Here is a 26,658-nt window from a genome sequence, read left to right as displayed (position 1 = left end):
GGGGCTCAGGGCAGGGGGTTAGGGGGCTCAGGGCAGGGGCTTGGGGTCCAAGAGGGGACTCAGAGCAGGGGGTTGGGGTGCAGGAGGGGTGCGGGGTGTGGCAGGGGGCTCAGGGCAGGGGGTTGGGGTGCAGGAGGGGCTCAGAGCAGGGGGTTGGGGTGCAGGAGGGGTGTTGTTTCAGCAATTATTTGATGAAGAAATCTGTCAGCTATTACACCCAGGAAAATCTGGGCCCTACTGTTATTAGTAGCACTTGTCCTCCAATCTACATGTGGGAAGTTAAAGTCTCCCAGAATCAGACAATTCCCAGTAGTGTTTATTTAGTTAAAAACATTAAATAGGTCCATATCCAGATTGGATCCTGGTGGTCTGTAGCACATCCCAAGCACTATATTAGGGGAACCTCTAGTAGCTTTCTTCCTCAAAGTGATTTTGGCTGTCTTATCCTTTCCATCACTTCTAATTTCTTTACAGTCTACCTTATCATTAATATACAATGCTACTCCAACACCTTTGCCTTTATTTCTGTCTTTCCTGAACAGAAAAGACCCTTCAATACCAGTACTCCAGTCATAACTACTATTCCACCATGTTTCTGTTATCCCTATAATATCTGGTTTCACTTCCTGCACCAGTAGTTCTAGTTCCTCCATTTTGTTACCCAGGCTCCTTGCATTGGTGTACAAACATCTTAACTATTGCAGCTTGGCTTCGCCCACATTCCTCACCCAATTGGGTACAGTCATTTTACTGCCAATATCACCTACCTGACTGGTATCAGCACTATCCTTCCTCTTAATGCCCATGCTCCTACCCACTGCTGTGCCTTTCTCCATTGCTATATCCTTTCTTACTTGATTTTCCTCCCTCTGAATCTTAAAATCAGGCATGGAGATTACATGAGCATCTCCCAACTGTCTCCCCTGAATTCCTAGTTTAAAGCTCTTGTAATGAGTTGTCCCAACCTCCACCCATGAAGTCTGTTTCCCTCCCTACTCAGGATGAGTCCATCCCACGAGAACAGTCCCCTGTCCATGAATGCCTCCCACCTTCAGTTGCTGCCTGCCATGCCCTTCTTCATTTTCCAACTCAGCAAACCTGTTCCTGAGCTCTATTTCTCCTTCACTAGCTGGTCTTTTCCTCTCATAGTCACATGCTTCCTCTGGCCACTTTCCTCACCCAGCAGTCTCCCAGCAGTCTCCCCTCAGAGTTCTTCAGTCCAGCTTGCATTTTCAAGCCTTGACTTTTCCCTTCAGCCTCCTCTTGCCTTTGCTCCATCATCTGCTTGAATCCCCTTCAAAACTCAACCATAGTTTCCACCTGCATCTCCAAGCCTTGGCTCTTCTCTTCCATCAGCTCTATCAGGTGGCATTTCATACAAATGAAGTTCTTTTCAGGTACCCGCTCTAGCATCATGTACATCCTGCAGCTTCCACATCTGGTCATCTTCATTGGACTATAAGGTGGATAGAAAGCTGGCTAGATCATTGGGCTCAATGGGTAGTGATCAATAGCTCCATGTCTAGTTGGCCGCCGGTATCAAGCGTAGTGCCCGAGGGTTGGTCCTGGGGCTGGTTTTGTTCAATATCTTCATTAATGATCTGGAGAATGCCGTGGATTGCACCCTCAGAAAGTTTTCAGATGACACTAAACTGGGAGGAGCGATAGATACTCTGGAGGGTAGGGCTAGGATACAGAGGGACCTAGACAAATTAGAGGATTGAACCAAAAGAAATCTGATGAGGTTCAACAAGGACAAGTGCAGAGTCCTTGTTGAAGTTCTTTAGGATGGAAGAATCCCATGCACTGCTATAGACTAGGGACCGAGTGGCTAGGCAGCGGTTCTGCAGAAAAGGACCTAGGGGTCACAGTGGACGAGAAGCTGGATATGAGTCAACAGTGTGCCCTTGTTGCCACGAAGGCTAATGGCATTTTGGGCTGTATAAGTAGGAACATTGCCAGCAGATCGAGGGACGTGATCATTCCCTTCTATTCGACATTGATGAAGCCTCATCTGGAGTCCTGTGTCCAGTTTTGAGCCCCATACTACAAGAAAGATGTGGAAAAATTGGAAAGAGTCCAGCGGAGGGCAACAAAAATGATTAGGGGGCTGGAGCACATGACTTATGAGGAGAGGCTGAGGGAACTGGAATTATTTAGTATGCAGAAGAGAAGAATGAGGGGGGATTTGATAGCTGCTTTCAACTACCTGAAAGGGGGTTCCAAAGAGGATGGATCTAGACTGTTCTCAGTGGTACCAGATGACAGGACAAGGAGTAATGGTCTCAAGTTGCAGTGGGAGAGGTTTAGGCTGGATATTAGGAAAAACTTTTTCACTAGGCGGGTGGTGAAGCACTGGAATGGGTTACCTAGGGAGGTGGTGGAATCTCCTTCCTTTGAGGTTTTTAAGATCAGGCTTGACAAAGCCCTGGCTGGGATGATTTAGTTGGGGATTAGGTCCTGCTTTGAGCAGGGGGTTGGACTAGATGACCTCCTGAGTTCCCTTCCAACCCTGATATTCTATGATTCTATGATTCTTCCATGGCTTTGGTCATTACCACTGCTGCCTCTGTACCTTTCCCACCTAAATTCCTGTCAAGGGGAAAAACAAAAAACCTACAACACCAAAACAAAACCAAAATAGTGCACCCCCATCCCCAAACTCCCCTGTTTACAGCTCTGTTTGCTGCACTTGTGCCACAGCTCCTGTGCCACTGGCTGACTGCTTGGTTGCTTTTATAGACCTATTTAAGACAGAGAAGGAAACAGGAAGTTGTCTGTGGGCTGCTGGTCTGGTGTTTAGCTGCTCCAGCCCTCTGATAATGACCTCCTGAAATTCTGACTTAGCCTGACTGTTAGTAACTGCCTCCTGGTTCCTGCCTTCCGGTTTCATCGTCTGATCCTGATGTCCTGGTATCCTGACTCGGCTTGACTCTCGGTACTGCTTCCTGTTTCCTGACCTTCTGGTTCTGTCACCCTAACCTGACCTTCTGGTATCCTGACTCAGCCTCACTCTTGGTAACTGACTCTTAATCCCCGCTTTCTGGTTTCTCTCACAACTCTGATCTCCTGGCATTCCAACCTGGCCTGATTCCTGGTAACTGGCTCCTGGCCCTTGGCCCGCACTCAGCTCTAACCCCTAGGCCAGAATGCCCATGCTGCAGCCCTGACTGCTTTTACAGACCACTATAACCCACAGGAGTGGGCCCAGTGTGAGAGGAATGGATCCAGCAGCCTAGTCCCTGCCTCTGGAAGCACTGGACTTACCTGAGTGAGCCACGCACCTTCAGGTGGCTAATCAAGCCCCCCAGGATCAGGTCACAGAGCTGACACGGTGAACCAGCTACTCCAGGTACAAGTAGACCAGTTGTGTGCAGAAAATGCCACACTTCTGCACTCCTTGAAGATCCCCGCCCTTAACAGGGTCCTAAGATTCCCCTTCCAGAATGTTTTGATGGGTCCTGCCAGCAGTTCTGGAGCTTCATTAACCAATGTCACCACTTGTTTTTGACATGTCCCCAGACCTACAACTCTGATTTGTCCAATGTGAGCCTGCCTATCAGCCTTCTAATGAGAGAAGCACTAGACTGGGCCTCCCCACTTCTGGAGAATGATAGCCTGGTTCTTTTGAATAGAAATGCTTTCCTCCAGTCCATGTCAGTAATATTGGATGATCTGCACTAAGCTTGAACAGCCAAGACTGCTCTGAGGAAATTCTGGCAGGGGAAGGATACAGCGGCTACCTACACAGTGCACTTCCACGGCAGATACTGAATAGAATGAGGCAGTGCAACTGTATCAATTTTGGTGGGGTCTGTGGAAAGAAATAAACGATGAGATTGCCCGTGTAGAGATGCCCATGAGTTTAAATGCCTTCATGGATCTCACCATTCATATAGATAACCAGCTGTGTGAAAGAAGGGAAGAAAAAAGGGGCTCCCTGCAACATCCCTCTCTGCGTGTTGTTCCCTTGATGTCTGCACTTTGCACCAAACAGATGCAGGTGGATATTGCCCATCGGTTGCTCACCCAAGAGGACAGAATATGTCGTTGTTGGCACCACGTATGCTTCTATTGTGGAGAATCGGGCCACTCTATTTTTAACTGTCTCACGCAAGCTCTGAAGGGTCTGGGAAATGAGGTGGCCCAGGCCTGCTAAGGGGGTGGGCCTGGGCACTAAAGGAAAGAAGTTCCCCCACACCTCAGTCCTGACTGGGACACATCGTGCACCATGTCAGGATGTCCCTCGCTTTCAGGTACCTGTTCAGCTGCACATTACTCATAGACTCATAGACTCATAGACTTTAAGGTCAGAAGGGACCATTATGGTCATCTAGTCTGACCTCCCGCATGATGCAGGCCACAAAAGCTGACCCACCCACTTTCCCTTAACTCAGCTGTTGAAGTCTCCAGCAACATTCCCAAGGTGGACCAATGGATTCCAGTTAAATGGGCTCTTGTCTATTCAGGGGCTGCTGACAACTTCATAGATGCCACAACTGCCTGGTTTCTGCAAATCGCTTTGCAATACAAGTTAGTTGCAAACCTCATAGAAACTACTGATGGGTTGCCTCTTTCTTCAGTCCCTCTGACTGAGGAAACAGTCCTTCTGAAAACAGGCATTAAGGGTTACCATAACAAAATGCAATTAATTCTCCACACTTCCCCCTGATCCTTGGAATTCCCTGTCTGACCCATCATAATCCCCTAATTCACTGGCAAAAACAAGAAATCAGCTTCCCTTCTGCATTTTGTTAACAGCACTGTCAGCGGCAGGTAAATTCAGTCCCAGCATTTGGACCTGCCGGGGGAGTGGAGGCAAAGGTGATGGCCCAGGCAGGGGCACCCCCTTGAGCTACATCGGAACTTCCCCATAAATACTAGAATTACGAAAAATATGTTTGAAAAGAGGAATGTGAAAAACTTTCCCCCACATCAGGCCTACAACTGCCCCCATAGAATTACAGGTGGGGGCAAAATTGCCATTCAGGTGGATTTACACCACGCCCAAACCTGAATTGGCCACACTCCAGGAATACCTTCAGAAGAGTCTGGCCCAAGGGTTTATTGACAAATCAACATCACCAGCTGGTGCTCCAGTCCTCTTAGACAGAAAAGAAGACAGCAGTCTCCAACTCTGTGTTGACTGTCACATTGTGAATCAAATAATGACAAGGAACCAGTACCCTCTGCTCCTGATTCTTGAGTTACTGGATCGCATGTGGGCTGCCCCTATATTTACTAAGTTGGGCCTCCGGGGAGCCTATAACCTCATACGTGTTAAGGAAGGTGATAAATGGAAGACTGCCTTCCAAATGTGCTATGATCAGTTTGAATATCTGGTGATGCGGTTCAGCCTAATACCCTGGCTACCTTCCAGCACTTTATCAGGAATGTGCTGGACCAATATGTAGTGGTTTATCTAGGCAATATCCTGGTCTTCTCAGACAGCCCTGAGCAGCACACTAGTCACATTTGTGTGGTCCTGGAGCATTTACAGTAGTACAGACTCTAGACTAAGCTTCAGAAGTATGCGTTTGACCAGATTTCCACAGAATTTCTGGGATACCACAGAATATCCTGATCCTCCACAGGAATCAATATGGACCCACACAAGGTCCAGGCTGTTCATGACTGGATCACCCCCACATGACCTGTGACTTGCAATGCTTAGGGTTTGTGAATTTTTGTCAGCCATTTATCTCACATTTCTCAGAATAAATTGGGCCCCTCATTGCTCTGCTCTGAAAGAATGCCCAGTTCCAGTGGTTCCCCTGAAACCCAGCATGCATTCGATCAGCTGAAACTTGGCTTTACCACTGCACCCATACTGGCCCACCTGGATACAACATGAACTTTCTAGTAGAAGCCGATGCCTCTAGTATGGCAATCAGGGCCGTACTCTCCCAAAGACACTGTGACGGGGTGTACCTACCCCACCATGGCCCAGCAAGGGTTAATTGTGCATTGCAGGCTGAGGAAGCCATGCCCCTTCGCCTCTGCTGGGCATGCTCAGCCTGGAGGCAAGATATAAAAGGAATCAGCCCAGTTCAGTCTGGGCAGGCTGCTGAAGGGAAAGGATGCAACCTGCAGGCTCTCTCCTGGGAGCTGCTACAGGTCCTGACCCCAAAGCCAAGGCACACAGAGCCCCAGACAGATTCCAGGCTGCTTGATGAACCCACAGAGGAGGCTGTGTCATCAGGAGCTACACCACCTGAGGGCCCCAGAGATCCATAGGAACCATGGACCATTGCATTGGAAGGACCATCCCCAGGATAGGAAACATCCCAGGGGACTTAGACTTTGCTTCGGTGGGTGAACCGGGGAACTAGTCAGCATGTTTTGGGAGGATCCCTGCTGACTTGGTGGTGAGTAACCCTGCCACTGCCAGGGCCCTGGGCTGGGGATTGAAGGAGCAGGGAGGGCCCGAGTCCCCCTACCCTGGGCGCCACACACCCCTGAGTGGTGTCCCACTTCCCCAATGGGCCGAACAAATACTACACCCATAAGAACATAAGAACAGCCATGCAGTGTCAGACAAAGGTCCATCTAGCCCAGTATCCTGTCTTCCGACAGTGGCCAATGCCATGTGCCCCAGAGGGAATGAACAGAACAGGTAATCATCAAGTGATCCATTCCCTGTCTCTCATTCCCAGCTTCTGGCAAACAGAGGTTAGGGACACCATCCCTGCCCATCCTGGCTAATAGCCATTGATGGACTTATCCTCCATGAATTTATCTATGAATTTAAACCCTGCTATTGTGTACCGAAATACCTATTATTTGTGGAAGCTTACCCCCACTGAACAGAACTATGAGATCCTGGATAAGGAGCTCCTAGCCATTAAGGTGGTCTTTGAAGAGGGGCAACATTATTTGGAAGAGGCTCACCATCCACTCCGACTATACACTGCCCACAAAAATCAGGGCAAATGCAGGGCAAAGGCATTAAACCGATGACAGCTCCGGTTTACTCAAGTGGGCTCTTTTCTTTTCACGGTTCATCTTCACCATCACGTATTGCCCCAGAACAAGAAATGGCAAGTCCGATGCCTTGTCCCAGAGCTTTGATTCTGAACCACATGGACCTAGCCAGGAACTGGCCCACATCCTCAAGCCCCACAACTTTTTGCCAGGATCTTGTCGCACTGATTCATTCTGCCTCAAAAATTCCACCTCACAAGCTAGATGCCATTGACAGGGAATCACATGACATTCCAGAGGGGGTTATGTTTATGAATAAATGCATTTACGTTCCCCCAGGTCAGATGAGAGTGGAAGCCTTACAGCTATGCCATGACTTCCCCCAGACGGGACACCTGGGTCACTTTAAAACTCAGCAACTGTTGACCCATCTTTTCTGGTGGCCCCAAATGCACCCCATACTACAGGCCTTCATAGTATCCTGCAATGTGTGTACTCAAGCCAAGATGCCGTTCCACAAACCCTGCAGTCCACTCCAACCTCTAGACTCTCCATCTGGACCCTGGGCCACTATTACATTGGATTTTGTAGTGGAGCTACCGGAGTCTAACAGGTTCATAATGATCTCTATGGTATAGACCTCTTCACCAAAATGCCCTGTATTGGGCTACCTTCTACTGAAGAGACAGACAAACTATGGATTAGTCATGGTGTGACAGGGTGCACCTACCTCACCCTAGCTCTTCAGGGGTTAATTGTGCATTGCAGGCTGAGGAAGCCATGCCCCTTCGCGTCTGCTGGGTGAACCAGGAACCCAGTCAGCGTGTTTCAGGAGGATCCCTGCTGACTCGGTGGTGAGTAACCAGGGCCCTGGGCTGGGGCTCAGAGCGGCAGGGAGGGCCCAAGTCCCCCTTCCCAGGATGCCACACATCCCCGAGTGGTGACCCACATCCCCAGTGGGCCAATAGGCCACACAACCCCATGGAGGGGTGCGACTTTATTGACTCTGACCATTAGGCCACACTGCCCTGGCTAGAAGAGTTGCTTTATGGGCTCCAGCCATCAGGCCACGCTGCCCTGAACAGAAGGGCTGCATTATTGACGACGGCCATTAGGTCGCACTGCCCTGAGTGGAAGGGCCGCGTTATTGACTCTGGCCATTAGGCTGCATTGCCCTGAGCAGAAGGGCCATTTTATTGACGCTGGCCATTAGGCCATGCTGCCCTGAGCAGAAGGGCCACTTTAGTGACTCGAGCCATTGGGCCATGCAGCCCTGTGTAGAAGGGCAACTTTATTGATGCCGGCTACTAGGCCGTATTACCCTGTTTCCTAGGAAGGGTCACTAGCACTGCACCTAATCAGCTGCAGTACAGCCCCTTTCCTTGCTGGTGACTACATGTGGCCTACTGGATCACATCACCTCTGACTGAGGATAACAATCTACAGCCCAATTCTGGTGTGAAGCCTATGTCTTCTGGAGATCCAGCCACACCTTTCTTCCCTCACCACCCTCAATCCACTGACCAGAAAGAAAGAGTCAATCAGATTTTAGAGCAATAGCTATGATGTTATATTAACCGCCATCAAGATTACTGGTCCTCACTATTACCTTATGTGGAGTTTGCATACAATAACACGCTTCCACAGTAAAAAGTCCCTTTTTGCCATCTATGAGTACCACTTCTGAGTCCACCTACAGTTACCTATGACTTCTGCTAACCCAATCACATTGGACTTGGTGCAGGAAGAAGTAAGGGGTCACCTGGAAAAGTGAAAGCCGACTAGAAGCGACATGCAGACAAACATCATCAATCAGGCCCCACTTATTCAGTGGGACAAATAGTGTGGATCTCAAGGAAGCACCTCTGCACAAATAGACTCTTATGTAAATTGGACTTTCAGTTCCTTGGCCTTGACTGAATCCATCGCCAACTTAACCTGGTCATCACTGAACTACACCTACCCCAGTCTCTCAAGGTCCACCTCGTATTTCACATATCCCTCCCGAAACCCTGTACCAAGAATTCTTTTCCACACAGGACCCAATAGCATCCCCAACCAGTGCGCATACAAGGCCAAAAGGACTGTGTCGTGCACAAGATCTTAGTATCCTGACTTAGTCTGACTCTTGGTAACTGGTTCTGCCCTCTGGTTCCATTCACTGAACCTGATCTCCTGGTGGCCTGACTCTTAGTAACTGATTCTTGGTCTCTGCCCTCTGGTTTGTCTCTTGATTCTGATCTCCTGACGTTCCAAACAGGTCTGACTTCTAGTAACTGGACCCTCGGCCTGCATCTTATGTGAACCCCTACACCAGGCCACCCATACTGTGGTCCTGACACTGTACAGTTAAAAACTGATCTGGTTTAGAGGGGACATGAAGAAAACTTTAAAAAATAATATATAATAAAGGGGAAGATGATAGTAATGAATATAAATCAGAATACAGGAATTGTAGAAAACTGATAAGCAAAGTAACAATAGGAGAAATCATGGCCTGCAGAGTTAAGGTCAATAAGAATGACATTTTAAAATTTTGTAGGAACAAAAAGAATCCTGATAATGATCTTGGTCCATTACTAGATGGAAATGGTGGAATTATCAATAATAATAATGTGGAAAAGGCAGAAGTGTGCAATAAATATTTCTGTATTTGGGGAAAACCAGATGATGTAGTCTCATCATATAATGAGGATAACATTCTTTCCATTGCACTAGTATCTCAGGAGGATGTTAAACAGAAGTTTTTAAAGTTAGAGATTTTTAAATCAGCAGGTCTAGACAACTTGCATCCAAGGGTTTTAAAAGAGCTGGCTAAGATGTTCACTGGACCGTTAGTGTTGACTTTCAATATGTCTTGAAACATTGGGGGAGTTTCAGAAGACTGAAAGAAAGCTAGTATTGTGCCAGTATTTACAAAGAGTAAATGGGATGACTTGGGTAATTATAGGGCTGTCAGTCTGACATCAATCCCAGGCAAGATAATGGCGTGGCTGCTTTGGGTCTCTAATAAAGAATTAAAGAAGGGTTATTAATTAATGCCAATCAACATAGGCTTATGGAAAATAGATTCTGGCAAACTAACTTGATTTTTTTGAGATTATGAGTTTGGTTGATAAAGGTAATAATGTTGATGTAATATAGACTTCTGTGTGGCATTGGACTTGGTACCACATGATATTTTGATTAAAAAAATAGAAAGATATAAAATTAGTATGATACACATTAAATGGATTTAAACTGGGCAACTGAGTCAAAATTTAACTGTTAATGGAAAATCATCATACAAGCTGGTGTGTTTCTAGTGGCATCCTATAGGGATTGGTTCTTGGTCCTATGCTATTTAACATTTTTATCAATGACCTGGAAGAAAACATAAAATCATCACTGATAAAGTTTGCAGATGACCCAAAAATTGGGGGAGTGGTAAATAATGAAGGGGACAGGTCACTAATACAGAGCAATCTGGATCGCTTGGTAAGCAGGCTGCAAGTAAACAATGATTTGGGGGTCGTGATGGATAATCAGCTGAACATGAGCTCCCAGTATGATGCTGTGGCCAATATGGCTAATGTACTTCTTGGTGGGATAAACAGGAGAATCTTGAGTAAGTGTATGTGACATTACCTTGGACTGTTGAACAGTTGTGTCCCATTAATTCTCTAGCTTGGCATCCCTTTTACACTGCTTTGGTGTCAGAACATCCACTCCTGGGCTGTTCACACAGCCTTCAGTATGCAAATTCACCCCCAGCTAAATACATGAGCATTCAGACCTGTCACTCATGAATTACATACAGGGCAATATCCGCAAATTCGTAGTCCCAGCCCTGTCCCCCCCCAAATGTGTGTCTTATACTGCTCAGCATAGGTGCCGACTCTGTGGGTGCTCCGGGGCTCAAGCATCCACAGAAAAAAGTAGGGGGTGCTCTGCACTTGCAGGACTAGATTAATCTTTTGTGGGCCCTGCCCCCACTCGGCCTCTTCCCCCATGAGTTCCCGCCCACCGCTCACACGAAGGGAAAAAGGTGGAGAGGAGCAAGCACTCACCGGCAAAAACAAAAGTCAGCGCCTGTGCTGCTCAGTACCTTCTGAACAGTACAGGCTCAGAGAAAGTCTGCCATTTCATCAAAGGAAAATCATAATGCACCATCCTTGTTATCCCAAATGAAGTTTCCCACACACTTTAATCCAAAAACACTGGTTAAGATAAAACAATAAGATAAATTTATTAACTACAGGAAGATGGATTTTAAGGGATTACAAGTGGTGATGCATTACATCAGGATTGGTTATAAAAAGAAAATAAAAGAATAAAAGGCAAGCTCATACTTAATTTAACAAGCTAAGTGAATTTAAAAGCAAATGGGTTTTGTCTCACCATATACAGCAGTCTGTACTGGCTGAAAAGTCTTCCAGCCAGGGTCCCTCTCCCAATTCAAAGATGTTTCCTTTGTCTTTCAAGCATTGTAGCTGCTGGGAGTAGAGATGGGAAGAGAGAGGGGTGACGTGGAGGCCACTGTCTCTCATTATTATACCACTCTCCCCTCTTTGAGGATTACCCCCAGCTGGGGTGCAGATGACAAACAGTCTCTTGTGGACTTGAGGTCTGAACCGTCCCTGTGATGAAATATACATTTCTTATTCACACCTTCCCCTTGCCGGAGGATGGCTGCTTAAGCAGGTGATAGCTCTTTAGCACCTGGCTGGGGTGTTGGTACTGGTTTGGGCCTACTTTTCCTAAACTTGGAGTATGTTACAGCAATGTTATATAGTAGAAACTTATGTATATCAACATTGACTATAATTATATTTTACCATGTCAATTATGTTCAGCGGGTTATGAGTTTTCAAATGATACCTCACAAGGCATAGTTGTACAAAATTTATCACAGTCTTTGAAAAGTGATGACTATAATAGTATAGATTGTCACAGAACAGAGAGGTTATTTTACCTCTGTATTTGGCCCTGGTGTGACCACCCCTGGAATAGTGTCCAGTTCTGGTGTCAATAATTCAAGAAGGATGTTGATAAATTGGAAAGGATTCAGAGGAGAGCCAGGAAAATGATTAATGGATTAGAAAACATGCCTTTTATTGTTACACTTGAGGAGATCAATCTATTTAGTTTAACAAAGAGAAGGTTAAGGGGTGACTTGGTTATGGCAGCATGCAGAACACAGGTACTACAAGTGTGGCTACATGCCACAGTGAAAGGCAAGCTGCATCCATACTTGTCACTGTGGTGTGTAGCTACACATCCTGGAGAAAGGCTCTGGCATCAGGGAGCTGCCAGAACCTTTCGCCGGTGCTGGAGCCTTTCACGGTGGTGAGGAAAGGCTCCAGCAGCGAGTAGGCAGCAGGACACTACACTGGTAAAAATAGCAGAATAGACATGGGAGGCTCTGCTTGGGCACGTGGAGAGACGAGTAGGGTATATACTCTGGGAGTTCAGACATGTAGGGCACTCTTCTCTACTCTGCTTGCCTAAGCTATGGCTCACTGTCTACACTGCTATTTATACCCATGCAGAGGTGCTGGAACTAGGGGTGATGGGGGTGCGGTAGCACCTCCTGGCTTGAAGTGGTTTCCGTCATATACAGGGTTTACAGTTTGGTTCAATGGCTCCCAGCACCCCACTATAAAAATTGTTCCAGCACCTATGTACCTATGCTATGTGGATGTGCAATGTCTGTACTTACATGCTACTGTAAGTGTAGATGTACCTTATAAGTACCTACATGGGGAAACAAATTTTTGATAATGGGCTCTTCAATCTAGCAGAGAAAAGTATAACATGATCCAATGGGTGGAAGTTGAAGCTAGACAAATTCAGATTGGAAATAAGGTTTAAATTTTTAACAGTGATGGTAATTAACCATTGGAAAAATTTAACAAGGATTGTGGTAAATTCTCCAATACTGACAATTTTTAAATCAAGATTCGATGTTTTTCTAACAGATGTCCTCAGGGAATCATTTTGGGGAAGTTTTATGGCCTGTCCTATACAGGAGATCAGACTAGATTATCACAATGGTCCCTTCTGGCTTTGGAATCTATTAATATATGTGCAGGATGTAATATATATATCTATTTTCTTTGACTCAAGACAGCTTGATAAAATGAAAAAACTCTATCTAGTGAGCAGTGGAGATTATTTTCTCAACTCAGAAGTCTTATTCAAACTGGACCTGCTACTTGGAGACCAGTGGAATACAAGACACTTAAAATGGATTCAGCCTGAAGTAGTGAAACCTTTACTTCTTTACTGGTAGGGATAACTGAAGATGAACTCTGAAGTCATTATTTTTGTAATGTTTACTCCCTTTACTACTGTTAAAGTTATGAGGGAAATTCTGACCTCGTTTACTCTAGTACAACCCCGTGGAGCTGGTGTTAGCATAAGTGATAGCAGATCTTGGCCCTGCAAATTTTTGTTTGAGAGATCTGAGACTCAAGGTCAAACTCCATATTAAACTACATCCTGTACAGCCCATCTAAAGTCGTTGGTGTTGCACATGATATAAATCTATGCAGAGTGTGACCCTGACAATTTACTGTTGGACCTCTGTTATACAGAATATTAATAGCTGTCTTGCTGTAACTTTGAAAGCCTGCTTACTGCACTGCTGCTAAAAATTTAAATGTGGATAATTATATTTGCCTCTATTGTAAAGCACTTTGAGATTTGAGAATTAAAAGTGTTATATAGAGCTGAATACTATTATTCAGGGGCGGTAGAAGCAGGGGAGCCCCGGCCCTTTAAATAGCCCCCGGAGCCCGGGCTGCTGCTGCTATCCCGGTGGGGGAGGGGAGGAGGAGAAACTTGCGGGTTCTGAGGGGGCAGTTGGGGTCGGGTGGGTTGGGGTTGGGTGGGTGGGGGAAACAGGCACGTGGGGCTTGTACTGTACTCACCGGGCAGTTCCCTACCGGGTCTTCGGCGGCACTTCGGCGTCGGGACCTTCATTCGCTCCGGGTGAAGGAACCGCCCCCGAAATGCCGCCGAAAACCCGGAGCGAGTGAAAACACCCCCCTCCCCCCCCGCCGCCGAAGTGCCGCTGAGGACCCGGTAGGGAACCGGTTCTTAGGATTTTGGGAGCTCATCACTGTAATCAGCCATATTCTTTTTCATTTCCCGCTCCCTCCACCCCCCCCCCCATGAATCTCTGCACTCATGAGCTAAGGCTACCAAATTACTTCATGCTACCACAGTGCCTCTTGGGAGTTGTAGTTTGGGTGTCTCATGGCTCCATTCTCTTTTATAGACTAGGCATAGCATGTTAGATTGAATGTAAATTTCAGTCTCATAAACAAAAGCAGCTGTATTATAGTATGCCATTTAGAACCCTAACATATTTAGGCAATAGGTCACTTTTATATTTAGAGTAGTGTAAGAGGTAAATTTATCTTTTCTGTTGACTGGTCTTTAGCTCTGGTTATTAATAGAACCATACATTGATGTAGTAAATGTCACATTAGTCCAATAGTTTGTGTTTTGAATAAATTCTACTTGTATGTATTTCCCCCCCTGCAGGGGTCCCAGATTTTGTGTCACTCATACAGCTGCAGTACAAACTGCCAGTGCAAAGTTGAAGCAGTGGCACACCTCTCACGAGAGACCAAGGACGGATATTGATCCTTACCCACAAATGGTGACATTGTTACCACTGAGAGCTAAATCTTGCATTCCAAGGATAGCACCTTCCCATCCTCAGGTAGGCATGACAAGGACCCTCAGAAGTTAACGGCAAAAGTTCTATTAAATTAAAAGGGACATGGATTTGGTCCTCATTCCTTGAGTCAGTTTATAGAGTCAGATCTAGTTAATCTAAGCTTGTCTCATCCAAAATCTATGTGTAAAATGCAGTAGAATGCTACTGTGTTTTGTACAGTAGCTCCAATACAAACTGCAGGCCAATTTCTGTTCACAGTTACACCCTGACAACTCCATTGATGCCAGTGGGCCACATGGATATACCTGAGAGCAGATTTTAGCTGAAAATTTCAAATTTCATTGAGTTACATAATAGCTAGAAGGCAAGATTCTGCCCTCTAGTATCCTGGTATAAATCTGGAGTAATTCCATTGGTTTCAATTAAGTTACTTTGGATACATGCTTACTAGTGTAACAGAGAGCAGAATCTGGCCCACTGTCTCTCAAATCATAATTGTTTAGTCAGAACAGCCAGTTGTGATATTTTTTCTAGAGATGGTCTCAAGCTACAAAACTCAGATCTAGATATGGATTTTTAATACACTAGAATTTGTACATTGCGAGATCAGGGTTCTTGACTCAGCTCATCACAAAGGGCCTGAAGATGAGAGGTCACTTCAATGGAATTTGCACGTATTCAGCAACATTCAGGATCAGGTCTCAAGATAGGAGCTATTTACAAATTGTGAATCCAGATAACAGTTCAGATTTCAAATACTCCCAAGGATAAGGGATGTTCTGGTTCAGGGGTTGAGTTCAAACCCATTTCTAATATTTTTATTGAAATAATTTTTAGAATGCAGTTTTAATATCTATGTGTATTAAAAGATTAAGTAATTAATGGCAATGGATGGTTCATTATGGTCTAAATTAATCTTGGTGGCCTGATGTTACTGCAAACGGCTTCAGCTGTTTAATTAAAATTTCATGAAACTTCTGGATTTCACTTTATAGGGATTTATGCAAACATTTTTCTGGTTGTTGTGTTTAATGACATGGGCTTGGATCTTTTGAGATACTCGCTGAGACTGGACTTTGAATGAACTCATAGTCTTAATGGAAACGAACAAATTTTCACCTGTTTTCATTTCAAACTCATACATAGTGAAGTTTCATTGCATAGCCCTATACTGGCCCAGATTTGCTTGGGAGAGTTTTGCATTTTAGCAAAACTTTCTGTGAACCTGGCTTCAGATAACTGAGTTTATAGGAAAGCCTGAAACTAGGTGAGCTTTGTGTGGTCTCAGGTTTTGTCAGAGTTGTGCAAAACGTTCATAATTCTAAGTTATCCTCTGAACATCTCAACTGATTTGTAAACCAGAGGACATTCATCTGCTGCCATTCATCTTCATCAGTATCCTTAGAGTTCATTAAGGAACAAATCCTGGTCCTGTGAGCAAAGTTTGAGCAAAAGGGCTTTGTCCAGGAAAGTATGCAGGGGCTGATGGAAGTTTAGATGAGCAGGTGCCACCACTGGGAAAAGAAAGGACTAGTAGATTGCATCTGCACTGTGTGTATGAATCCACTGGCCATGCCCCGGGTGTGCACACATTTTCCCCTTATGGTGAATAGTATAATAATGTGCAGCTTCCCCCTACACAAGTTGTCCGCTTCCCTGTGCAAAGTCTATCTGCTATGTTTTGGAGTTTCCGTGTCTTCTGGATCAAATCTGGAATCAGGAGCTACAAAGACAAAAAAGGTTACATTAAAATTGAAGGATCTTGATTGTTTAGGTGATTTGTTTCATATGGGTCATGTTAAACAAGATATGCCATATTCTCCTGTACCTTCATTCCATTTGCAGAAATCCCACTCATGTTAATTGGAATTTTATGTAAAGACGGAGGGTGAAATATTGCCCTTTGCTAGCAACTTTTAATGCTTTGTAGTTATTAAAGGATGATGGAAAAAGCTTGAATCTACTTTATATATTGTGATTGGAAAGAAAGTCCCTGATGTCAATAGAAACCTTTAATTGGAGAGCATCAGAAAGAACAAAGGTGAGAAAATTTATTTCTGAGTTGTTCTATTTTTCTATTCCTTTAGAGAAATGAAACCAGCTCACCCACAACATTATTAAAAACAAATGTGATGAATTTATCTTCTAAGAGAGCTACCAGATTATTGTCAGCTACCCTGCCACCAAGTGGAACCATCACAAAGGATGATTTCTACAGCGTAACCAGTAAACCTGACGTTAGTAGAAAAAGGTAGGTGCAAAAATCTCTTGTGTATCATTTATAAATCCCATACTTCTCAACTATTTAACATGGTTTTACAAAAGTCTTAAGATACTCATTGTTTTCATGGAATGCAACTTTTCCATTGCCCACTAATGTAATACAATAATCCGCTCACAAGAGCACAGTTTTGATTTAATCTGCCTGTGGTGGAAATTTCTTCCTAACCTCTAGCTGTTAGTGGTTTGCTTATGCCCAGGAGCATGAGGGCTTTGTCCAGGGAAGTATGCAGGGGCTGATAGAAGCCTAGATGAGCAGGTTTATTTAGATGAGCAACATTTATTATCCTTTTTGATGTAACTTTCAATGTTCTGACTGGGCACATACATATCTTTTTTTAAAACTTCTAAGCACTTGACCTCCATGATAACCTGTGGGAAGGAGTTCCACAGGTTAATTATGTGATATGTAAAAAAAATATTTCCTCTAACTTACTTTTAAATCTGTTGCCTTTCAGTTTCATTGAATGTCTATTTGTTCCTTCTATAAGAAGACAAACTAAATAGTAATGCTCAATTTACCTTCTCCATACCATTCACTATTTTGTTACACCTACATCATGTCTCCTCTTATTTGTTTCTTCTCTAAACTAAACATTCCTAATCTTTTCTTAAGCAGTTATCAAACATTCTTGTTTGTTTGTGGGTCCAGGCCAAAATCAGTGGGAAGCAACATGTCTCATCTCTCAGCTGTTACTGATGATACAAAATGCCTGAAGTCCCCGACAGATAGAAAATACACCTATGCTGAGCTGCTCCCAGTAAGTAGCGCTGGAAGAACCTGGCTTCCCTGAATCTATGGTTGAAGACACTTTAATCTACAGTAAAACCAATCAAAGGGGATATACCCAGTGATTTTGGAAAATGTGTCTGATTATACAGATGATATCTTTGCCTTGTGCAGTATTTTAATTAGAAAGTAGGGCTGTCGATTAATCGCACTTAACTCACACGATTAACTCAAAAAAGTTAATCGTGATTAAAAAAATTAATCGCAATTAATCGCAGTTTTAATCACACTGTTAAACAACACAATAGTAATTGAAGTTATTAAATACTTTGGATGTTTTTCTACATTTTTATATATATCTTGTATTCTGTGTTGTAATTGAAATCAAAGTGTGTATTTTGATTACAAATATTTGCATTGTAAAAATGATAAACAGAAGATATAGTATTTTTCAATTCACCTCATACAAGTACTGTAGTGCAATCTCTTTGTCCTGAAAGTGCAACTTACAAATGTAGATTTTTTTTTGTTACATAACTGCTCTCAAAAACAAAACCATTTAAAATTTCAGAGCCTACAAGTCCACTCAGTCCTACTTCTTGTTCAGCCAATCGCTTAGACAAACAAGTTTGTTTACATTTACAGGAGATAATGCTGTCCTCTTCTTATTTACAATGTCACCAGAAAGTGAGAACAGGCGTTCGCATGGAACTTTTGTAGCTGGTGTTGCAAAGTATTTACATGCCAGATATGCTAAACTAGAGGTAGGCAACCTATGGCACGGGTGTCGAAGGCGGCACGCGAGCTGGTTTTCAGTGGCACTCACACTGCCCAGGTCCTGGCCACCGGTCCGGGGGGGCTCTGCATTTTAATTTAATTTTAAATGAAGCTTCTTAAACATTTTAAAAACCTTATTTACTTTACTTACAACAATAGTTTAGTTATATATTATAGACTTATAGAAAGAGACCTTCTAAAAACGTTAAAATGTATTACTGGCATGCGAAACCTTAAATTAGAGTGAATAAATGAAGACTTGGCACACCACTTCTGAAAGGTTGCCAACCCCTGTGCTAAACATTTGTATGTCCCTTCATGCTTTAGCCACCATTCCAGAGGACATGCTTCCATGCTGATGATGCTTGTTAAAAAAAGAATGCGTTAATTACATCTGTGACTGATCTCCTTGGGGGCAGAATTGTTTATCCCCCTGCTCTGTTTTACTCGCATTCTACCATATATTTCATGTTATGGCAGTCTCGGATGATTACCCAGCATATGTTGTTGTTCATTTTAAGAACACTTTCACTGCAGATTTAAAAAAACGCAAAGAAGGTACCAATGTGAGATTTGTAAAGATAGCTACAGCACTTGACCCAAGACTTAAGAATCTGAAGTGCCTTCCAAAATCTGAGAGGGACGAGGTAGGGAGCATGCTTTCAGAAGTTTTAAAAGAGCAACACTCCAATGTGGAAACTACAGAACCCGAACCACCAAAAAAGAAAATCAACCTTCTGCTGGTGGCATCTGACTCAGATGATGAAAATGAACATGTGTTGGTCCGGACTGCTTTGGATGGTTTTCAAGCAGAACCCGTCATCAGCATGGACGCATGTCCCCTGGAATGGTGGTTGAAGCATGAAGGGACATATGAATCTTTAGCACATCTGGCACGTTAATATCTTGCGACACCAGCTACAACAATGCCATGAGAACGCCTGTTCTCACTTTCAGGTGACATTGTAAACAAGAAGCGGGCAGCATTATCTTCTGCAAATGTAACCAAACTTGTTTGTCTGAGCGATTGGCTGAACAAGAAGTAGGACTGAGCAGACTTGCAAGCTCTAAAATTTTACATTGTTCTATTTTTGAATGCAGTTTTTGGTACATAATTCTATATTTGCAAGTTCAATTTTCATGATAAAGAGATTGCACTACAGTACTTGTATTAGGTGAATTGAAAAATACTATTTATTTTGTCTTTTTATAGTGCAAACACTTGTAATCAAAAATAAATATAAAGTGAGCACTGTACACTTTGTATTCTGTGTTGTAATTGAAATCAATATATTTGAAAATGTAGAAAACATCCAAAAATATTTAAATAAATGGTATTCTATTGTTTAACAGTGTGATTAATCACACAATTAATCTTGATTAATTTTTTTAATCTTGCGATTAATCTTGATTAATTTTTTAATCGCTTGACAGCCCTAATAGAAAGCCAACATTCACCCATAATTACCACACTATAGTATCCATTGGTCCATTCTATTTCTTTATTCTTAGAATAGGAAATAATGGTGGTAACTCTCATACTGTGGTATGGTAACTACTAATAAATGATTATGTTTTAATCATAATAATGTTCTTTGTGTGATAGTAAAAAGGATTATTGTGTGAGTTAATGGATAAATGCTTCAATAGAGACATTCCCACACCTTAGTACAGTTTTGGGCAATATTTTAGTGACCAGTGGAAGTGAGAGCTTGAATATGGCCCTAAAATATGTAGTAATGAAAACAGTAAAATATACAGCAGGAACATGTTCCAGTTCTAATTTTTTTCATTACTCCTACACTTTATTGTATGGCTTGTAAAATTACTGCCTCCAAAAGCAACTCCCTGAATCCAATGCACAGAAGAATGTTTCCTTAATTTTTGCTGAAATGATGGAGGCTTTGGGGGCTTCCTGCTTTTTTAAGTCCAAGAATTAAGAATAATGCCACAGGTACAACTATAAATCCCAAACTCTTCATGTTCATTGAACATTCCAAAGGTGTCCTGCTCTTTCATAGAGCTTGTTGGCACTGCTGGCCCAGTTCAGGAAATAAACTGTAATGTGCATTGAGTTCCTTAATCTGTTAATAGACTGGTTTTTTTTCATTAGGATAGTACTCTTGTTTATTCCTTTGCTGAAGGTATTCTTGTTTAGTTAACAGAAGGGATGGGGGAACAGGCTGATGTTTGTGGTCAAGTGAAATTTATATTGTGGAACCAAATATTCAGGAAATATTCACACCCCTTGAATATCTCTATTTGTACATCCCTGTCTTTTGTCTGGAGGAGTCTATCTCTGGCTGAGGGGAAGAGAGGCCCAGCCATTTATTCTCCACTTGGTTATCCATGGAGGCTATCAAGGGCCCTTATGGTCACTTATGCCACCACAGGACATGACGGTGGAATCTGCTTGGCGTAACGAGTGGTCTGTGATAACAGTCATTAATCACTCTCTCATCACCAACCCCACCATCTGCCCACCAGGTTTTGACCTGCCAAGGCACCTGTGGCCATCCCTGAACCAGTTTTGAACAGGACAGGGCAATTGTGTGGCCAGTCACTCTTCAAATGGGATTTCTCTAATGACCCATGATGTAGATATAGTCAACTTCAGACTACGTTGCATATTCTTGATGAGTGCCCAATGACTTACTTCAATGATGGGTGAACTCCAGTATGCAGATGATTGTGCTGTAGTTGTACACTAAAAGTAGGATCTATAAACAGCCCTTACCTGCTTCTCTGAAGCTTACAAAAGACTAAGACTAAACCTGAACATTGGCAAAATAAAGTTCTCCACCAGCCAGCTCCTGATCAATCATCAAACCCAGCAAGGAAGTTCTAGATTGACAGAGAAGAACTGGAAAATTTAGAACACCTTGCCTACCTTGGCCACCATCTCTCACAGAGGGCAGACAGAGATGTCAAGATTCAGCACAGAATCCGCTGTGCCAGCCTTGTCTTTGGCAGACTGTCTCAACGGGTATTCAACAACCACGACATCAGAACACACACTAGACTTTTGGTTTATAAAGCGGTAGTAATCCCAACTCTCCTCTATTTTGGCAAGACTTGGGTGACCTACAGAAAACACCTGGAAAGCCAGCACTAGCACTAGCACTTTCTCCAGAAGATCCTCAACATAAAGTGGAAGGATCACCACACTAACGTCAGTGTCCTCACGAAGGCCAACACCTTCAGTACTGAGGCCGTGATTATCCAGCACCAGCTGAGGTGGAGCGTGCATTTTGCGCGCATGCCTGACGCACGCCTACCAAAACAATTGCAGTATGCCCAACTCACCAAAAGAGAAAGGAAATGGGGAGGCCAAAAAAAAATACTTCAAAGACACCCTCAAGACAAAGATTAAGAGATGTGGCATCAATACCACACACTGGTAGACAGTGGCCCAGGTCAGGGCTAACTGGTGAAGACTTGTCAGAGAAGGAATGATCACTTTTGAGGAAAATTGCCTTGCCCTGGTTGCAGAAAAATGCCAGAAAAGAAAGGATAGACGACTGTCATACAGAAATCATGGCCCAACCCTGCCTTCCAGCATCACCTGCAATGTCTGCCAACAAGTTTGTGGCTCAAGGATTCAGTCACCAAAGGACCCATAAAAATTAAAATCTGTGGAAGAGATCATCCTCGACCTCAAGGGATCACTGCTGCCACCACCCGGCTCTTCACCCAGCTGATGATGATGCCATCAAATGGCTGGGCACACTGCGCATATGCTGAGTATCAAGGATTCTAACTCTCCCATACCCTCAGGCTTTTCATTGTGACAGCTTTCTCACAAGACTCTCTCTCAAAAGGCCCCGCTCTTTCTTTCCTACCTGCTCTTGAGCAATCTTTGGAGAGAAACCTATTGTCCTCCCATCCCCACTCCTTCATCCACTCCCAGTGTCCTCACAGGATGTGACCAGTGTGCCACATATCTCCTCAGCTCTTCAGGGGTCAGCTCACTGGCCTGCATTTTCCTTGGGATTCTTTGCAGGAGGGTGGGGCGGGAGGTGTCAAAATAGACCCCCTTAAATCTCTCCTGTCCTACTCAATACTCCTGGATACTTTGATACCTGGAAAGTTACTGGAACAAGTTAATAAAGAATCAATTTGTAAGCACCTGGAATGCCAAACCAACCTAATTTCCTTCTTTGACAGGGTTACTGGCCTGCCTAGTGGATAGGGGGAAGCAAGTGATTTTCCTTAATTTTTAGTAAGGCTTTTGACACAATCCCACATGACATTTTCATAAAGAAACTAGGGAAATGCTGTCTAGATGAAATTACTATAAGGTGGATGCACAACTTGTTGAAAGACTGTACTGAAAGTTGTTATCAATGGTTTGCTGTCAAATGGAGCAAATGGGACCCACGGGGGGGGGGGGGGGGGGGGGTCTGTCCTCAGTCTGGAATGCTTCAACATTTTCATTAATTACTTGGATAATGGAGTGGAGAATATGCTTATAAAATTTGTGGATGACACTAAATTGGGAGGGGTTGCAAGCAGTTTGGAGGATAGGATTAGAATTTAAAACAACCTTGATGAATTGGTCTGAAATCAACACAATGAAATTCAATAAAGACAAGTGCACAGTGCTACATTTAGGAAAGAAAAATCAAATGCACAACTACAAAATGGGGAATAACTAGCTAGATGATAGTACTGCTGAAAAACGAGATGGGGGTTGTAGTAGCTCACAAACTGAATAAGTCAAAACTGTGATGCAGTTGCAAAAAAAAAAAAAAAAAAGCTAATATCATTCCGGGATGTATTAACAGGAGTGTTGTATGTAAGACAGAGGAGGTAACTGTCCCACTCTACTTGGCACTGAGGCCTCAACTGGAGTATTGTGTCCAGTTTTGGGTACTATGCTTTAAGAAAGATGAGACAAACTGGGAAGAGAGTTCAGACGAGAGCAATAAAAATGATAAAAGATTTAGAAAACCTGACCTATGAGGAAAAATTTTAAAAACTGGGCATGTTTAGTCTTGAGAAAAGAACATGGAGGGGGATCCGATAAGACTTCAAATCTATTAAGGGCTGTTATAAAGAGGATGATCAATTGTTCTCCACATCCTTGAAGGAAGAACAAGAAGTAATCAGCTTAATCTGCAGCAAGGGAGAATTAGTTCAGATATTAGGAAATACGTTTTAACTTTAAGGATATTTAAGTACCAAGGAAGGTTGTGGACCCCCCTCATTGGAGGTTTTTAAGAACTTGTTAGACAAACACCAATCAGTGATGGCCTAGGTTTTGTGGGTCCTGCCTCAACACAGGGGGATGGACTAGATGACCTCTATGCACCAATTGTATGTATAATATAATGTAAAATCTGGTTGACTGGAGTGAAGATGTCAGCTGAACAGTCTGCGTGACACCCCATTTCAACTCACTGATATCTAAGAAAAATTAATCGCCTTTATTTCTTGCTGTTCTGTTAACCTAGGGTAAAAGTCCTACAGAAAGTGTTGTCCTAGGGGGTTCTAAAATGGAATGCATGCTGCAGTCTCTTTATGTGGAGAACAGAGCAGGCTACTTCTTCACACGCTTCTGTGAGAAGTCAGGGAATGAGGTATGAGGTATTTTCTTACCCTGTGATAATTTATTCCACAACTGACTGAACACAAAGCTACAAAGGGCAGCCAGGCTGAAAAAATAACTGGAGAAAGAAAGGGGTGGTGTTCATGCATATTTTGAAACTAAAGATGGGCCTTAACCTGACTATCCCAAACCTATATGAAGTCTGAGTGTTCCATCAGGGATGAAAGGGACTATTCATTGTGAATAACTGCCTTTTCCATCTGGCAGAAAAACAATATGAGATCCTGGCCTGCAGAAAAATTTTAAAAAGGGGAAAAAGAAGAATATCTACTAGAATATAATCTCTTTCACATGCGAGTCTTCCGCCTCCTTCCCTGTGGTGTCAGTAATGTCCAGAAGTATCCCCCAGCATTTGCATAAAGTTCTTTAGTGTTCACTGAAGCTCCATGAACTTCTGGGAAACATAATTATATTTCTTCTCTGCTGTCTGCAAAGCCACTACTTGCTGCAGCATGTAGAGGGAGAATGGGTTGGAGCTAGTCAGCCTGTGGGCTTTGTAGAAGCAGTGAATCTTTAGGAAGGATTTGAAAAAGATGAGGATGTAGGCCGTGGTCATTCCATCCATTGGCAGGGTTATAGATTTCTCACAGATGTCTAGAATGCAGCAGAAGTGGCCACAAATGCTTTCTTCTGCTTTTGGCTCTCCAGGAGACAACAACCACAATTTTTTAAACCTGGGTGCCTTAAGTTAGAATCCTAAATTTACATTTAGCCACCTACACAAAATTGGCATGATTTTTCAAAGAGGATGAGCATCCATAAATCCCACAGAAGTAAATGGGATCTGTGGTGATCACTCCCTTCCAAAAATCAAGCCATTTGTATCAAGTGTCTTCTGCTGTGGAACTTATGTTCAGCCTGACCTCTGACTGAAACAAGTCTTGTAACCAACAGGCTATGGAGCAAAACTCCCCTCTTTGGAAGATATTCCTTTAACTGTCAATCTCATAAAGCAGCTAGCCCCAGATGTGCTTTTGGGATACTCACCAAGACCCAACCCCCATAAGTGAAGGGCTAGAACAGAGAGGTCGGGGGAGAAGGGGAAGAGCTAGCTCCTTCTTCTGAAAGATGTTTGATATTTTTGTTTGACTCAATGAAACGTAGGCCAAGATATGGTACCTTAGAAACAAATATAATAACAATGTAATATAGTCACAATAACATATGCCCAGTATAAAACATTTAATTGTCTGGGTTATTGCTGCAAAATGCTATCCCACCATGGCACAAGTTCTGCACGTACATTATCAACATTTCTTAAGTGCTGGCTTCACGCCATCAAAATGTGGTTACTCTTCAAATGTTAACTGTAACGTTAACAATTTTAATGGCCAATTATATGCAAAGGATACAATAAAAGATCTAATATCGCAGTGACAATGCCATTAAACATGTTGTCCTGTTGCCAGTATGCAACAGAAGATTAAAACCATCTTAAATTGAGCTTGATTTATGATGACCCCAAGGAGCTAAACAATTACTTGGATTGGAAACCCAAGCTTTTATAAAGCCCTGATAATTGGGTAGTAATAACTTATATTCTTTTTCCATCTGTAGCTGTGGAAGAACAGTGCGTACTTTTGGTTTGACCTACAGGCTTATCATCAACTTTTCTACCAAGAAACCCTTCAGCCTTTTAAACTATGCAAGCAAGCTCAAGTAAGTTATAAATGTGTTTTCCCTTCAGTAATATCTTTGTTGTAAGACTGTTTAAAAAAGACAGAAGAACTGAAAGGGTTTCCAAGTCTCCCCAACCCCAAGCAAAGGAAATTTGAGGTTGTGGTCAATAAATCCAGCTTTAAATTGTTACCATGGAATTGCTTGACTTAAATGTTAGCCATGCATAGTTTGTTTCCTAGGATCAATTCCATTCCCAGTTTTATCTATTAATATTCAGTTTGCATAGTCTCCCCTTTGCTACTCACTGCCAGTGTTACCTCTTATTTGGAAATAGCTACTGTTAATGCTGATCATTCTTTTTGTGTGTGTATGTGTAAATCAGTTGTTACCCTCTCTCATGAGGGTTAGAATTTCAAATCCTGAAGCCTAAGCTTAGGATATTGACTTTAGTCATAGAAGTGGATCTTCCAGTTGTCAGTCTTATAGCTTTTTCTTTTCTTAATTTCAGTCCATTATTACTCCTGATTATACAATTACTCTCCCTTCTTGGTGTTAAGCTACTTCATAGATTTTTAGAGTGCTAATGAGATTGCTTACCTGTGAGAGTTCTTCACTGGCTTTACACTGTAAGTTCAGGTGCAGTGAAAAAGTTAATTATTTTCCCACTGACCAGTACTGTCGATAACTCAGACCCATGTCGTATAAGACTGTTCGATGCTGATGGGGGAGAAAGGTACAGCCATCTTAAGTATGCCATGCAGTTTTTACTGCCATTTTGAGAAACTTGGGTCTCCTTTTCCTTTCTAAATTATCCTGTGCCTTTAAATATGTGTCTGTTGCTCCAAAGAGAGCAGACCCAAGTATCGCTTAGGGAGCACCACTTCCCATGTCCATAAAGCATATGTCTGTAGAGAGAGGAATGGCATTTTACTCAACCAGGATAATTTAAATTTCAATGTAATTTGCATTTTAAGTTATTGCTGTACTGAGCAGTTGTAACTCTCCCTCCATGGCTTTTCCATAGCACTGAGTGTGCATGGGTCA

The 26,658-nt window shown here is 43.2% G+C and overlaps 1 protein-coding gene across 1 annotated transcript in view; it reads left to right on the top strand.

Annotated features, from left to right (window-relative positions):
- The window catches only part of RGS22 (regulator of G protein signaling 22), a 102,490-nt gene that overhangs the window by 30,919 nt on the left and 44,913 nt on the right, over window positions 1–26,658 (top strand). Inside the window, exons 10-15 of the mRNA XM_029914247.1 lie at window positions 13,033–13,194; window positions 14,458–14,638; window positions 16,684–16,847; window positions 17,529–17,637; window positions 23,840–23,965; window positions 25,552–25,653. Of these exons, the coding sequence (XP_029770107.1) occupies window positions 13,033–13,194; window positions 14,458–14,638; window positions 16,684–16,847; window positions 17,529–17,637; window positions 23,840–23,965; window positions 25,552–25,653 (844 nt within the window). The remainder of the gene's footprint in view (window positions 1–13,032; window positions 13,195–14,457; window positions 14,639–16,683; window positions 16,848–17,528; window positions 17,638–23,839; window positions 23,966–25,551; window positions 25,654–26,658) is intronic.

The sequence above is a fragment of the Terrapene carolina genome, unplaced genomic scaffold (genome assembly GCF_002925995.2).
Source record: "Terrapene carolina triunguis isolate 2854851 unplaced genomic scaffold, T_m_triunguis-2.0 Scaffold58, whole genome shotgun sequence".
Classification (NCBI taxonomy): domain Eukaryota; kingdom Metazoa; phylum Chordata; order Testudines; family Emydidae; genus Terrapene; species Terrapene triunguis.
The sequence above is the reverse complement of the archived record's forward strand: the minus strand, read 5'-3'. Positions and strand labels throughout refer to the sequence as shown.